The sequence below is a fragment of the Vanessa tameamea genome, chromosome 7 (assembly GCF_037043105.1).
Source record: "Vanessa tameamea isolate UH-Manoa-2023 chromosome 7, ilVanTame1 primary haplotype, whole genome shotgun sequence".
In the NCBI taxonomy this organism is placed as follows: Eukaryota; Metazoa; Arthropoda; class Insecta; order Lepidoptera; family Nymphalidae; genus Vanessa; species Vanessa tameamea.
The window spans coordinates 5,093,487-5,109,911 of record NC_087315.1 but is presented as its reverse complement, the minus strand read 5'-3'; the positions used below and the strand labels follow the sequence as shown (position 1 = coordinate 5,109,911).

Below are 16,425 nucleotides of genomic sequence, written 5' to 3'. Positions count from 1 at the left end.
TTTTTCTGTTAAATTTTCTCGACTCTTGTGTATTATTTTTTAACTATTTAAGCTTTTCGATATTACTCGATATATTAATTACAAACCCATTATGTATTTTTTCTTATTCTTCCGCTTTCTAACATCTATTATTACAAATTTCAACCCTTCATGACGTCATTACTTACTACAAAATAGTGACATAATCAATAATAGTCAACAGATCATAATCTACATCAAAGTTCAGGATACTTTCGAATTAATATTTTGATAGAATCGAAAACTTTTTAGATTAAGCTAAATAAAAATTTCGAGACAGCCCATTAATCATAATAAAATAAAATAGAACAGCAGTAAAAGATAAAATAAATATAGCCGGGAAAATAAAATTTATGCATAGTCTCAAATTCATGTGTTGTTTGTCAAATGCATGTTTGTCTTTTTTTTTTATTTTGCCATATAAATTATTGTTACCAATAGTATTACTTATTAGTCTTTTAATCTCGAAAAAAGATTTGTAACTATGAATATGGATACTTCGTCTGAACAAGACGCACAAATTTTGGCATTAGTGCGGGAAGGCTTCGATCCACGAACGATTGCTAGAAATTTAAACCAATCTACAGTATACTACTGGAGGCTGGTAGAGACAGATTTGTAGAGACACAAAAGGAGTCCCGGTACCGGCAGAACTCGAGCAACTACACGTGGTGACAACCGATTTATTGTTTCAACTTCCCTAAGAAATCGTTTCCACGCGTCAGTAAACATCAAAACAGAGCTAAATGAAGTGCGTGGAGTAAAAGTGAGTGCACGAACAATAAGAAGGAGGCTTAAGAAAACGGCACCCCTTTTAGACTCAAGGTCCAAAGCTCACAGACAAGCTCGTTTAAGATTTACGCCTGAACATCTTTATTGGTCTGAAGAGCAATGGCATCTATATTGTTCACCGATGAATGTAGAACATGTTTAAATAGTGCAGACGGTCACAGAAGAGTCTATCGTCGAAGTGGGAGAGATATATGCTCAAAGTTTCATTGAAGTGTGCGTTGCTTTTACAGACAGTTCTTGTATGGTGTGGGGTGGCATTTCGATGATCGGTCGAACGGAACTTATGTTCATCGACATGGTTCGTCAAAACGGTAGAAGAGATAATTTTAAGGCACAACGCCATATAACAGAAGTTTTAGAAGATCACATGGTACTTTACATGCGATTAAAAGGCGAAAATGTTACTGTAATGCAAGATAATTCCCGTCCTCACGCCGCTAGATGTATTCGACAATATTGCGAAGAGCTTGGGATACATACCATGAACGCAGGCCGGATCTTAATCCCATTGAGCATGTTGGAAAGAATTAAAAAAAAACTGTACGTGAGAAATCCTGTGCCCAGAACAGTAGCAGCAATCAGAACAGTTCAATAACATTTCTAAGAATGGGACAATATTCCGAAAGACCGTTTCTTAACCCTAACAAGATTGAAGCGGAACCGATTAGAAGCGGAAAGAATTGTAATAAGGGCACATGGAGACAATACGCCTTATTAAAAGAAGAAAAAAAACCTATACATCGACTTATCTATGTTGACTATATATATGTTGATAAACCAACCAAAACCAAGTTTTGTTACATTTATCGCGTTTATTCAAAAAAATTAAATAGTCCAGTCCAGTATACAAACTTACGCTTAGGGATATGATGACACTACGTTATTGTGAAGTAAACGAACCAAACTTCTTGGCTTCAATTTCAATTTGTATAAAATGTTTGAACACCCTACTTTGCTAAAATGTTTTTTTCAAAGCCTTTTTGAACTAATAAAATGTAGTTTATGAGTCCGTCAGTGTACTCTTGTATATGTAAGAGTTTTGGAATAGCTATAATAGGTATAAAAAAATTAAAAATTAAATTCGCTGGTTTGATTCTTTAAACTAATGTCGAATAAAATTTACTTACGCAAAATACATGAATATAGAAAAAATAGTAAATTACTTCATCGATTTATTGGTTTGGCATTATTTATGGCACTGTTATTTTTTTATAAATGTCCCTGAGTAACATTTATTACCTCGTGTTTCTACAATACTCATTTTTTACATACTCGTACATATGCTTATTTGAATTTATTATTCCACATTGCTTTCTTTATAGTACGTCAAAAACATTAGTTACGTATTTTTTTCGTTCGCCATCACCATTCATTTGCAAAATAATTTCTTTCAGCCATGTTTCGTCCAGGTCCGTAAAAAGGAGCCGCCGCATCCGATCCGTGTGGCGAAGACGATCGACGTCATCGCCCGCATCACTTTCCCCACTGCCTATGCTGTGTTTCTTATCTTCTTCTTCATACACTACAAGGCCTTCTCTTAATGCTGCCCACAACGCGCTACGAGGTGCTTAACGTGCGTTCGAATATTAGTGCGGCTTCGTATTTTATACATCGTATTTCACGGCTATTTACTAGGATTTATAAAATCACTCGCAAGATCTGATACAATTATTTTTGATGACTTTCAATTCAATTTAAGTAATTGTGATTGTACTAACATAATTAAGTGAAACAGAATAAGACACGTAAGAGCCGTAAATAAATAGATACGAAAAGACTCTAGTAAGTTTTTTGTTAATAATTTAATCAAGAAAAGAATCAAATAAGATCGTAAATGAATATCTGTTTTCCGAGGATTTGAAATAGGTTCCAGGCTTTATTCGACGGTGCGTTATTCCATCGAATTCAAGGAACGATTCCTTTTTCATGAATAATCTTATGATAGGTTAAAGTGGGAACAATTCACTTATAGTCGATGTTCGAGTTCTGAATTGTGTGATTTTTGTATAGTAATTGGATCGAGATCGTAACGTGCGTTTTTGTCGTTCGTTAAATGAAATCTATTTCAAACCTAAAGACAGTCCAATTGTAGGAAATTTATTTAGTATAAGCCAATTTAATGTTGTAGATTTTATAAATCATTAAAATCACTTTAGACACCACAATTGTTGTGATATCACCAATATTAAAAATCGCTTTTAGAAGAGTGCATGTCACGCTAGGTATTAAAACATGTTTTACCAGATTTGAGTTTGAAGAAAAGTTACGCAAAGATTAGACTTAGAAGATAAAGCTCAAATAGATATTTTTTTAGACTTAGACACCACTCAGCGAACTCGTTGTTTCCATATACTTATTGAATATAATTGCGTGTATTTGCGTTGTTTTATGTAAAACCATGAACATGCCTTCTATTACTTCTTCAACTCAAATATTGATTTATTTGCCGTTTAGTACTAGATAATTACTACACAATGTAAATACAGTAAAACCTTTAAATACGTAAGGATATAAGTTGTAATGTATTGATAAGTGCGTATGGTGAATTTGTGTTCTGCAAATGTCTTTCTTTATTTATTCCAGCAGTTTTTATAAAACAGTTGTATGATTTGTAAAATAAGCTCAAAAAGCTTTATTTAAGAAACCCTAGATGTAAGCGTGCCTTGACTCTGTATTATCTAAGTTTTTAATATTACTATGCATCACCGTTAGTCTCAAAACATATAAAGACATAACTGTTTTGCTTCCATCCGATTTAAATTAAAATCGCTTTTATAATTTTAAAACGAAGAATATAAAATAATCATAAGCAAACACATTTTAATATTTCAATATATATTATTCTAACAACGAACATATTCAGACCATAATAAACATAATATCAAGTGTTTTAATTCATTTTGTTTCTATGAATTGCGATTGATTCGAAAACTCTATCAGGTGATAAATAAGAGAGAGAAATATATTCCTGATATTTTAAAAGATCAATAAAAACTAAATATTCGTGGAAATGTACTGAACCAATTCTAAATATTATCAGGGGTTATTTCCATTTCTTGCAATAACAGTACCTGATACATGCATATAATACATATTATATACATATTAGTGGTTCGAAAGTTCAAACATTATTATTAGCAAAATAGCATCAACTATTAATATAGTTAATAATTAATATTCATATTAAATATGGAATTTTAATTATTATAATTTTATTATTACTGTTATTACTTTAAAAATATATAATGAATTATTTAACTAATTTATAACTTTACCCGAAAGAGAGATAAACCTTAAATATATTATATATAAAATAAGCCCTTTTTTGTTGTAATACGGTTTAGTTCAAATACAAAGATGCAACCAGATAGTAAAATATAAATATTATTCCATCTTAAACAGTGGATTAGCTAAGCAGATAAGGGCCTGTTCGGCACGGTGCAAAGATCGAGCCAATATTAACATGGTTTTAACTTTAGCAAAAGTAAATAAAAATCAATAAACAACGAATCACATACCGATAAAATATACTGCCCTCTCAGCATTTGGGCCCTTCTGCTTTGCACCACCTTGCTCTATGGTAGCTACGCCACTTATACTACGTTTTTGAATTAGATGTCATTTATTCAAATATACTTATATTAGTTTTCATGTACCTATCTTCATAAAATACGTGGAGCGTAGTCGTTCATATCAGTACACAGGCGTAAATTTAGTTTGCACTAGTCTTTATATTATAATTACCTTGCACGCGATCGGAATCAACTTTAAAGTACCTCACTTAGACTTATTTAACATTTTAGGTCATCAATTCAGATGATATTCATATATCGAATTAGAATTAAAATAACTCATTACAAATAAAATAATTTACTTAATATTTAGTGAATTATTAATATTTAAATCACTGAATTCGCCCAATGTTAAAATTCAACATGTAATTCGTTATATGATTTAACCTTAAAAAAAAAATCGAAATTTATGCGGCTTTGTTTTTGACAAATTATCCGAATCTTTTTTATAGAAAGTAACGATAGATTCCTTTTCATGTAGTAAGTTTTTTTATAATAGCGTTTAATATTTCTTATTTCACAACCTATATTATCGTATAAGATATCTCCTGAATATGTGGTTCTGAAAACAAATTTGGTTATTACCTGGTATTAATACTATATTAAACACCATGATTTCTATAAAATCCTTCTTTATGAACGAACAATATAGTTTCAAATAAAAGATTGTATATTGGGCAGAGAAAGTTCTTACAATTTACAATATCTTATTTTTCAAAACAGCTCCTAACTAAAGTTATCACAAATCACTCGAACAGGTTTCACCTGCAAGGCAGAGATAATTTTATTTTAATTAATTGGCGATTTTTGCTGATGTTTAAAAAAAGAAACGATTGTTCGTCTTAAAGAATGGTAAGTTACAGACACGTGGAGTAATATCCTACATATAAAAAAATATGTATGTGTATTTTATATTTGTCCATTTTAATTAGTGTCTGGTGTAGATCCTAAGCTTTTTATTCCATTGGAACACGAGCGTTCAATTCATAAGTATAGAAACGACGATTATATGCCTTTTGCTTATTAAAAGAGCGGACCAAAGCGTCAACTTTTGGTAATTATATACCTTATCTATATTGTATGTATAGTTAAATTGTATTTAATAAGAAACCCGTTTTGGCTGTGCTTGAATATTGTAAATTAAATTGTATAATATTACGAAATTATTTTAATTATTAATGTTTTCTTTCTGTTCGATATCATATTTTTAAAATACGTGTTTTGCAACGGGTAAATGAAAACTGTTTCTCCTCAATTATTTATAATACAATACATCTCAAAATGCTCAAACAATTTTTTTCATTGAATTAAAGAGATATTGACCAATCAATTATCAATAGCCAGCGACTGAAAGTGCAATATGTTTAGTATATTAAAATAACATCAAAGAATGCTGTTGCTTAAGCGTCGTTTGAATAATTCAAGCTTATTTTTCAACTCCAATTGTTAAAGGAGTTGTTATAAAATGAATAAAATCCTTTGGCCTGTCTCCTGTCCTTGGCTTTAAAGTAAGGCGATATATTCTAAGACATGCCGTCCCATTAATTGATGTTTATAAACTATAAAATATTTATAACTTTATACTTGAACCTATTGAAAAGTATCGTTTAAACATTTCCACATAAAAAATGTGATGAAATTTTGATCAATTCAAATATGAAAAGAAAATACATATAAAAGATATTTAACAATAATCATTAAATAATTAAAATTGAGATTTACGATGATGGAGATCTCCTATTTCAAAACGAAAATTCTGAAAATCATAAAAAATATTAAATTTAAACCATTCCCAAATTTTATAAAAATATTCGAAGTGATACTATTTTAATTCGCGATGTATAATTGTATAACTACTGTTAAAATATAAGATAAAATAACATATCATTCGCTTTATAAGACACAAAAATAAATTTATTGTTCTATATTCTGTTAAAAATATATAAGATTATAATATTCTGCCATTGATTCAACTATTTACTGTTAAATTATGAAATATTTATCCTGTGACTTTGTTTATATTTATTTTTAACATACTACCTATTTCTTTTTAAGGGAATTTGTACAAAATACATGTCACTGTGATATATAACTCATTTCTGCATATTTAATATATGCCTTTCTAAATATTTCTAATTGAAAGACTCGAGTCACATCTGTCGACAACTTTATAATTAAAAAAAAAACATTACAATTACAAAAAATGACCAACAACAAAAACTTTTATTTCACTAATATTTTGTACAAATACCATTAAATAAGACTGCAAATTTAAATATATATATATGTCATAATATAATATAAGTAATAATAAAATTATTGTTATTAAAAGGTTGTTTTGTTATATAAAATATTATATTTTTAGCGTCACTCATCGGTATATTATAAGATAATTATATTTTAAACATTGTTAAATATTTTATACTTAATTATGTTTCTTACACATGGCGGTAGCGGATGGGTTTAAAAACAAACTAACCTTTGAAGTCTTACTAATAGAAATTATTTAAATATGTATACCAAATCATAATTATTTCATTTCATATAAGTTTATGTTGTTAATTTTGTTTTATAATTTACTTGCAAGTCTTTTTCAAAATGAAATGTTAAATTCACCTGACAAATTGCAACGAAACCGGTAAATGTAGTAATTAGCATAGAAAAACAAGTATTTTGCAGATTCGCTTACCCTAGTCGTATAATAAAGACTATTTATAAAGCTCGTGTGACAAAAATGCATTTTCACTTACATTAGGGCATGATGCTTTGCCCTATTATAAAAGTTCAATTTGCTTTATATTATAAGTAGGTATGTTACCATAAATTTTTCAATATATTTTAGAATATAAGAAAGTAAATATGCTGTAACTTGAAAACAATAAAATCGAGTAGTCATTTGTATATTCTAGCGAACGCCTTATCATTTGTTGCATTGTGTATATATGACAGTTATATATTTAAAAAAAAAATTGTGATTTTATTATGATTCTCTCTGAAATCAAAATTAAATTTATGTTAAGATTATACCTTATATAAAAATTCAATATATAATGGCTAAAAGTCATAAATAAATCATCGAAGTTAAGCACGTATTCCAGTGCAAGTCAAACTGTCGCTGCTCATAAATTATCGTTGTTAATAATAGTTACAAAGTCCGAAGTAATATAGAGTATTCCGTGTAATTTTGAAAATATAAAAAAAGTTATATAATATACCATTTCACTTTATAGAATGAATTCCTTCAGTGATTCAAACTGAGTAAAAATAAATCAGATTTATCGGTAAGCGCCGAAACATTATATAAAACTGTGCCAAAATCCAAATCAATAGCAATAATAGGTAGGCAATCCTTTAAAAATGGATTTAAAAAAAATAGGCAAAGGAACAGATACCAAATCTTCATATAAAATGTGAATAATAATGAAACCTACATTTTTTTATATATATCTGTCACAATAAATCCAATTCCTCAAAGTACAGATTAACTACAACTGCATAATTCAATTATCAAGTTGCTGTATACAAATAAATAATAAATACTCACTATGTAATTAAAACCTTTTGGTATGTTATATAGTTTTCAGTAAAATTCCGTCCACTCATGCCAGAGCTTGCTTAATTATTATTATTAATAATATGGGTATTCAATGGATAAATATGCGGTTTTAACCTCGCAAGAACCCCTTGAATAATTTTAATACATTTTTTCTTTAAACACTTATATGAACATTAAACTGCTTAAAGCTGCACCTATATTTCATTTACTTTTATGAAGTGGCAAATTTAATTTTAATCAGTACTTTGAGGAAAATTATTGCTACTCTAAATAAATATGCATAAATATATGATTTTCAGTTTTTTTTTTTAATTTCGCTATGTTAATTACGCTGCGTATATTGTATAAGTAGACATGTTTTAGTACACTAGGATTAAGATGCACGAAAAGACATTAGTGAGATAAATACCAGAAAGAAGCGAAAGCTTTTTAAAACATTTTAATAAAACATAATTTGTCTGCCTTCATTTGTTTTAATGCAATTTGTAATGTATCTTTTAACCAAACTTTATATTAGTTTTCTTTTAGCAATTGCAATTATTTATATCCACATTAATATATAATTCAAAATAAAAATAGAGTACCTTATACTTTTTTTTTAATCTGTATGAATTGATATGAAACATATTATAAAATACAAGTATTATTTATTGATGTTATAAAAAAACGTTGATTTAAGTGTTCAATAAAGTTATAAAAGTATTTTTATAGTAGGTTTGCTAATATAGAACAATTAAAATCAAAAATAGATAGAACTTACACATTTAAAAATCTTTCTTTCTAGGTTAAGTTGAAACGTATTTATGTAAAAACTGTTTTTTATTCTGCATAAACCTGCAGATCTATAGAACCTACAAGTGAAAGTCTCATTTTTATAGGTATTGTTCGTTACCAAAAAGCGTGGTGACCATATTTATAAATACATGAATTAAATTTTGTACCTATTGAAGACGCAATATATTATAAGAAATTATTATTTGTACAATAATATTCTTAACCTGTTCACTATGCATTAGAGTATAATAAAATGTAGTACCTGGTTATTATTTTTTTCTAAATATATTACGATTTCTTGTATCGTATAATCGGTAACTACCTACTTACTATAATAATTATGAATAAAAATTGCAATTCACGCATCGCCTTGTGTATATAAATGAAGACAAGATGAAATTGTATGTTGCATTGTAAATAATTTTAATATAGTATTTATGATTACAATTTTCAAAGTAAATAAAACACAATTTCGGACTAAACTACTTTTATTTTGTTCAATAATCCTGATACATAATGTCATGTAGCACAATATCTATGTATACCTATAATAATAAAGAACCTTCAACCTAGCGTTTAAAATAATTTTGTGTCAATGTATATAATGTTTGATTATGTAAATAGTAGTATATTTACAAGATTCCTGAAAAATTATAGAAAATACTCATTTACAATTGATATATACTTTAGCTATATGTCATAAAAGGTAAAATGTAGGGTTTTACTGTAAGAAGGATTGTAAGAATGTTTTCATTCAATATTTTATTGCCTATTAGTATTAGTTTGTACAATTATTTTTCGGTAAAATATTATAGTTTGCCACTGCAGGTTAAACTTATTGAACTGAACTGATAAAATACCCTGATATATAAAACTTACACCGGTCTCAGATAGCCACAGGAATAACACAAATTCTATATCATATTATTTCAATTTACGCCGCCTATTAAATTCAAACATGAATACCATTATTTTTTTGTAATTATTTATATTTATAATTTTTATTTTCCTAGGTTTCCTATTCAACAGTGTTAAACTAAAAGTACACTAAAATATTATGAAGCATTGTTTGTACATAATACGACAAACAGTTTTTACAAACCATTATTTTTGGGATTTATTAAGAGCTATATTTTATATTTAATTATCCTATGGGTTCCGAAAATCCGTTTATTTAATTTTTTTTTTAAATTTTAGTTAATTTATTATTTTATTTTAGTGTTTATAAATTCAATATTCCCTAAGCTTTAATGAATCATTGGGTCATAATATTATGAGCAAAAGTAAAAAAATACGTCATAATAGGTATGCATATAAGTAGGTTTTGAGTTTTTATTAGAATACAATGGCGAATGTTTAAAGAGCTGGATAACATACAAACAATAGGTACTTATATGATGAAAAAAAGACAGAAATAAAATTCAATTCTTTACGAAGCTATTTTGTGCCGGAAAACTAAGATTCTGTCTCAAGATGAATGATGTCAGTTTACGGTACTTACAGTACATATAGTTTTAAAAGGATCTACTAAATCAATTTTTAATTCTTACTTTGCAAGGAATTGATGATCAAAATTAACTTCAAATCAATGAGGCAGATATTCCGGATAAAAATAAAATACAAAAATGTTTAGAGGGAAAAAAGGAAGCTGATTCTCGTTTTCGGTAAATTTAGTGATTCTTTCCACATTTATTACCGGTAATAAGTGTTATCCTCAGTATATTGAACGTATCGTAGCGTAAACTTAAGTTAAATAAAAAAAGTTGTATGACATTCAGAGTTTCAGACATTGTCATTTTTATTGACAGACGACAGATGTGCGATTTTAGTTTAGCTGATATACTGATACATCTAAATTCTAATCGTAATCAGATTGCTATGTGAATATTTTTGTAAGCTTTCATGTGTACAGTAATATACATGTGACATAATGCAACAAGTTTAAAGCATAAATAATAGAAAAATTAAAGTAATATGTAACAACTTCCTGAGTTGATACATAAAATAAAATGGTATTTTTCAATCTCTGGTCAGTACTACAATGGTATTTAAGGCCTTTTATAAAATGGTTTCTAAGAAAAACTACAAAGCTTTGCGAACTACAGAGAATATGCTATGGCGATAGGGCTGGAGCCGAAAGAACGTGCAACATTGAAAAATCATTAATGTTGAGTCGAACACGAGATGTTAAGGAGGTTGTGTCATTTTTAGATTCAATAGTAAAAGAACGAAGGTTTATTTCATCTCAGTTTCATCAAATTCTCGATCCATCTATAAATATCATCTTAAGAGTGAAAAAAATTAATCCAAAACTACATGATGCCTTTGTACCTTCATTTCGGAGAAGCTTACAACAAATTTGGAGCTATCGACAACTGGTTGATGAAATAGAAGATCTTCGTCGCACGCAGTTTGATAGTAATAATTTAGACCATGAAGATAAATTATTGAAATTGTGGGATTTATTAGTACCTAACAATCCTTTAGAAGCACGGGTAACAAAAGAATGGCAATATATTGGTTTTCAGGTAATTATTAGTAGTATACTGGATACCTATATGAAATACTTCTTCTATTATGTAATGATTTGAATTTTTCAGGGAGATGACCCAAAAACTGATTTTCGTGGTATGGGACTTCTCGGCTTAGAAAACCTATTATATTTTGCCTCTGAATATCCTGAAGTATCAAGTCATGTTTTAAGCCATTCAAGACATCCTAAATATGGTTACACTTTTGCCATTGTAGGCATAAATTTAACTTCAATGGCTTATTATCTTCTTAAGGATGGATCAGCAAAAACATATATGTTTAATGCTAAACAGTATCTGCCTTGTATTAATTTATTTCATAAATTTTATTGTTATCTCTTTTATGAGTTTGACAAATTATGGATAGAGTCTAAGCCTGAAAACATTATGGAGTTTTCTGTAATCTTCAAAAAGTTTGAGAATGCAATACACACTGAATTAGCTGACCCAGCATCTGTGTTCAGAATAAATATAGAAGTTGATACCATTTAACGATTAAAACTAGTCATCATATTTGTTTTATAGATCTTAATCTCATATTTTATATTATTAAAATATGCATTTGTTGTGTATATTTAGCAAATGAGAAATTGACCTTAGATATGTTATCACTCACTGATATTTAAATATATGGTGCTCTTATGAGTAACAATGCTTGTTTGAATATAAATTATTTTTATGTAAGACGAAACAGTTCATGAGTCTGTACAATTATGCAGTATGCAATATCAACAAATTTAATTCTAGCTTTTTAAAATTATATCTGTTGAACACTCCATGACATGATTGTGATATAATTATTATCTTAGTCACATAATGCAAGGTATTTTTTCACTATAAGAAATGATTGCAAATAAAATTCACATGCACAGAAAGTAGTTTCATTATTCAACCATCAAATAAAATATTAAAAAATAATAATATAATAACTTTATTGAAAAAAGTACAAAATTTTCACCTACAGTAAACCATTACTTAAAGGTTGGATATGGTCTCACTATTACTTAATGCAAAATATACACATAAAATATATTAAAACCCAAAATTAAAATAATAAACCATGCTTCACATAAATAATGTGGACGGATGAATGAAATGCAATATTACTACCCTGCAAATATAAAAGCACTTGTTTCAACTATTTTAAAACATTTTATTGTTTAAAGTTTGTTTTTTATTTACTCTTCTTGCTTTGCGTTTGTTTGTCTTTTTTAATAGCTTTTGGTTTAGATTTTCCAGCCTTGATAATTGCAATGAGAGCTGTTATAGCCACTAAACCAAAACCAACAACACCAATTTGCCAAATCCATGGATATCTTGCTAATATCTCCAGTCCAAAAGCAATACTATACCTTATCATCTCCACACACCAATCAACCAATTCATCACTGAAATGTTAAAATAATATTTAAAATTCAAAATAAATGTAGGTTTTTTAAATTGAGTGTGTGTTTGTTTATATGCTTAATAAGAGATATAGATATTGTCAATATTGTAAACATTGAAAATAGTAAGAAAAACATTTTTCTCAATTAAGAAAAAAATGTTAGCAGTTTAAATAAAAACTAACAAAAGAATACTTACAATGGTGATGAAAGTAGTGGCACAGCTTCTGCCTTTGAATTTTTATACCAATCTTGCGCAAATGTAACAAATGACTTAATATCATTTTTAGGCAAATCATATCTGTATACTTTGCCTAAGCGGAAGCTGAAAATATTAAATCATATCAAAAATACTGGCATTGAACATGATCAGGATTTAATTTTCTATTTTTAAAAAGATGGTTTAATACCATTTTTTATTTATGAAAACCTTGTTACCATCTTTTCACACGTTTTTGAAATTCTTATTAGAAAATAGGAATTTAAAAAATGGGTGATGATTTTCAATATCATTGATGTGTATATATGTATATATTATTTAAACATAACTTACAAAAGAAATGCTGGTAGCTTCTTGACTTTAAAACGTTTAGCAGTATTTAGACCTGCTAAATTAGCATCCATTCTGGCAACATTAATCCTGCCTCGTAAAGTGGCACCAACACCTTCCCAAACAGCATGCAATCTTTGACATTCCACACAGGATGCACCATAGCTGTCATAATATAATAAAAAAAAATTATTGCATATAGATTTACCTCATTTTCCATATTTAAAAAATAATTAAATTTGATAAATGATAATAGGGTAATATCTTTAAACAAACATAAATATTTACTTACAACATAACAAACCAATCCCCTGTGGTAGCTCCAGTCGCAGCTTGAGTCATATGTTCAAATATTTTATCTGTTAATTCCTTGACTGCCGGGGATTGATTCTTTTCCAAAAACACATAAACCTCATTTTCATCAGCATCACCTATTAAATTCAAACTTAATTATGAAAGTAAACCTTCAGTTTCTTTTAATATCATAATTCTAATAAATAAATAAACATAACACTCAAATAATTATAAATTTAAATATTGAGGTTAGTCATTTCCAATAACTTCATATATTTAAAAAAATTACCATCATATAATAAGGGAACACCATGTCTAAAGAAAACAATTGCTGGCTCCTTAGTTGGACAATAAAGTCTTGCTAAATGACTATTTACCGCCTTTATAGTTTCAGCATTCAAGTGCTTCTGAAAATCTTCATACAAACTATCAAGAGTTTTTTCGAATTTGTCACATATAGCACAATTTTGTTTTGCTGAAAATAATTAAAAATTTTATTAATAAAATGGATAATCATAAATTTATGTATTTGAGTTAAAGTTTGTGGCATAGAATCCAGACAAAACTAAGTCATACTTAAGGCGATCCAATTACTTTTTTTTTAAATACGTTTGTATACTTACAGAATAGGACTATAAGTTTTTCTTCTTCTTTTATAAATTGCAATAACTCATCATCACTTACACTTTGCAAACTTTGGCATTTAACATTTAAAAGCGCTAAAAGAAGAATTAGCCAGCAACTTTTTAAATACATTTTACAAGTATGGATGGAAAAGATCCACTGGGCTTGTTTTGAAATAAAATCAACCCTTAAAATTAAGTATATAAATTCAAAATAATGTAGATGGGATCATATTTACGATCCTGGATAGAAATATAATTAATTAATCTACTAAAATATTTTTTCTTATCAAGGTCAAATATCAATATTATTCATAAAGATAAGGTTAGGAAACAATGAAAAATCCTATTTTTTTGAAGTATAAATAAGACAGATTGAATTTAGTGTTGACAACTGTAACCATGTATATTGTATCAGCTTATGGTCCTTTCTTATCTTAACTTTCGTCAACTTACACTATAGTACTTATTTTAATATTTTGTTTTCATATTACATATGACATTGCCCATTTATATAAAAATATGTATTTAAATAAAAACTATATATTTAATATGTCTAAGTATTGACTTATTTATGATACCTTTTTGGAAATTTATAGAAAGTTTTTTAATCCTGGGAGGGATTCGGTGAACGCCTAAAAAGTATTTTTCAATATCTCATCGAATTTAATTTCTACTCTCAATTCCTCGGTATCAACTTTCGTCTCCAGTCGCAATTTTTACAGGCAGAAGTGGCGCAAGGTGTGGACGACTTAGGCCTCGACTTACAGCCTCGCTTTTTAAGGGGCCTCGCACGTAGAAAGTCTAATACTTATTCATTTATAAGCATTAAAATCACATTTGTGTATTTGAAAATTTTATTAAAATATCTCTTATGGGACAAAAATATTATCTATAATATTATCACTGTTTTTTATATTTTTCATAAATAAAATAAAATTTATAAATATCTACAGTAGTCAAAGACCGGTTGTTCTGTCCTATTAAAATAAAGATATTTGCATTTTATGAACAAAAATTTAATCTTTTAAATAACAAAACGATATTTGTGGCAGTTATCTCACTAGTTTCTTTTAGTCTGTGTATAAACTGAGTTGTTTGACTCGATATTATAATTACAATTAGGCTTTCCTATTGTATTGTATTATATAGTTATCTCTTTGCACATATTTTGTTATAAATTCTTCTGTGTTATTGTAGTTAATACTTATGTAGGATCATATATTTAAATCTTACTATATGAAAGTATAGCTTCAGAGGCGTAGAAAACACTAAGCGAAATCGCAACATCGCCGCGTAAACTGAAATAGTATATTGGTATCTGAAGTTGTGGATAGTATTTAAAATACACAAAGATGTAAAATAATTATTTTCAATAATTACAATTTCTAATTAGTTATAAAAATAATTGAAAATTGTATTTATAATATAATAATAATAAAGCCCTTTTTATTTCCTTAACATACATAGAAAAGTAAAAAAAAATACATAAGAATACATACATTTCTTCTGTTAAGGCCCCTAGAGGGTATAGGCTTCCTCCAACAGTTTCCAGGTTTTCCTTACCTGTGCTTTCTTCATCCAGTCTATTCCGGCAATTTTTTAAATTTCATCTACCCATCTTTCTTTAGGGCGCCCTCTGGCTCTCATGCCACTAGGACCGGACCAGCTGGTGACCAATTTTGTTCACCTTCCATTAGTCGATCTTGCTAGGTGACCAGCCCATTTCCATTTCAGTCGTTTCATATGTTGGAGAGCATCTATCACTTTGGTTTTTTTGCGTATCTCTTCTGTATTTCTGTTTATCCTTCAATCTTACATTCAGAATAGTCTTTTCCATCGCACGCTGGGTCTTCTGTATTCTGTCCCTTGTTTAGTTATTGTATATCCAAGTTTGTGATCCGTATGTCATGCAGGGAAGCAGAAAGCCATCCATAATTTTCTTTTACAGTTTCAAGGGTAGTTTTGATTTCATTATTTCTTTTAAACTCCAGAACTTAGTCCATGTCTTGTTTATTCTTCTATCAATTTCGTCATTGTGTCTGGAATTACTGAATGAAATGGTTTTCCCCAAATATATATATCTGTTTACATATTCTAGACTCTGTGAAATATCGGCTAATATAGGTGTTTGTATTGAGTTGAGCCGAGATGGCCCAGTGGTTAGAACGCGTGCATCTTAACCGATGATTTCGGGTTCAAACCCAGGCAGGCACCACTGAATTTTCATGTGCTTAATTTGTGTTTATAATTCATCTCGTGCTCGGCGGTGAAGGAATACATCGTGAGGAAACCTGCATGTGTCTAATATCAACGAAATTCTGCCACAT

General features: G+C 28.5%; 3 protein-coding genes across 34 annotated transcripts in view; 2 read left to right on the top strand and 1 right to left on the bottom strand.

Moving 5' to 3' along the window:
* Nucleotides 1-3,141, top strand: part of Phcl-1 (pH-sensitive chloride channel 1) — a 60,174-nt gene extending 57,033 nt beyond the window's left edge. For 22 of the 32 annotated variants that reach the window (XM_064215350.1, XM_064215349.1, XM_064215360.1 and 19 more), the window contains one exon: nucleotides 2,205-3,141. In XM_064215350.1, the coding sequence (XP_064071420.1) occupies nucleotides 2,205-2,351 (147 nt within the window). In that variant the 3' untranslated portion in view covers nucleotides 2,352-3,141. The remainder of the gene's footprint in view (nucleotides 1-2,204) is intronic. The other 10 variants (XM_064215366.1, XM_064215358.1, XM_064215351.1 and 7 more) reach the window with 1 other exon arrangement.
* Nucleotides 3,142-10,499: 7,358 nt separating this feature from the next.
* On the top strand, nucleotides 10,500-12,118 carry LOC113401155 (ELMO domain-containing protein 2). Its single transcript, XM_026640945.2, has 2 exons — nucleotides 10,500-11,240; nucleotides 11,313-12,118. The coding sequence occupies exons 1-2, from the start codon at nucleotides 10,722-10,724 to the stop codon at nucleotides 11,733-11,735; spliced, it is 942 nt and encodes a 313-aa protein (XP_026496730.1). The 5' UTR covers nucleotides 10,500-10,721; the 3' UTR covers nucleotides 11,736-12,118.
* A 40-nt stretch (nucleotides 12,119-12,158) lies between these two features.
* Nucleotides 12,159-14,409, bottom strand: LOC113401154 (thioredoxin domain-containing protein). The gene is made up of 6 exons (XM_026640944.2): nucleotides 14,096-14,409; nucleotides 13,762-13,947; nucleotides 13,471-13,609; nucleotides 13,182-13,343; nucleotides 12,828-12,953; nucleotides 12,159-12,631 (listed from the first exon to the last, which is right to left on the bottom strand). Exons 1-6 carry the CDS (start codon nucleotides 14,226-14,228, stop codon nucleotides 12,418-12,420), a joined length of 960 nt encoding a protein of 319 aa, XP_026496729.1. The 5' UTR covers nucleotides 14,229-14,409; the 3' UTR covers nucleotides 12,159-12,417.
* Nucleotides 14,410-16,425: the final 2,016 nt, after the last annotated feature.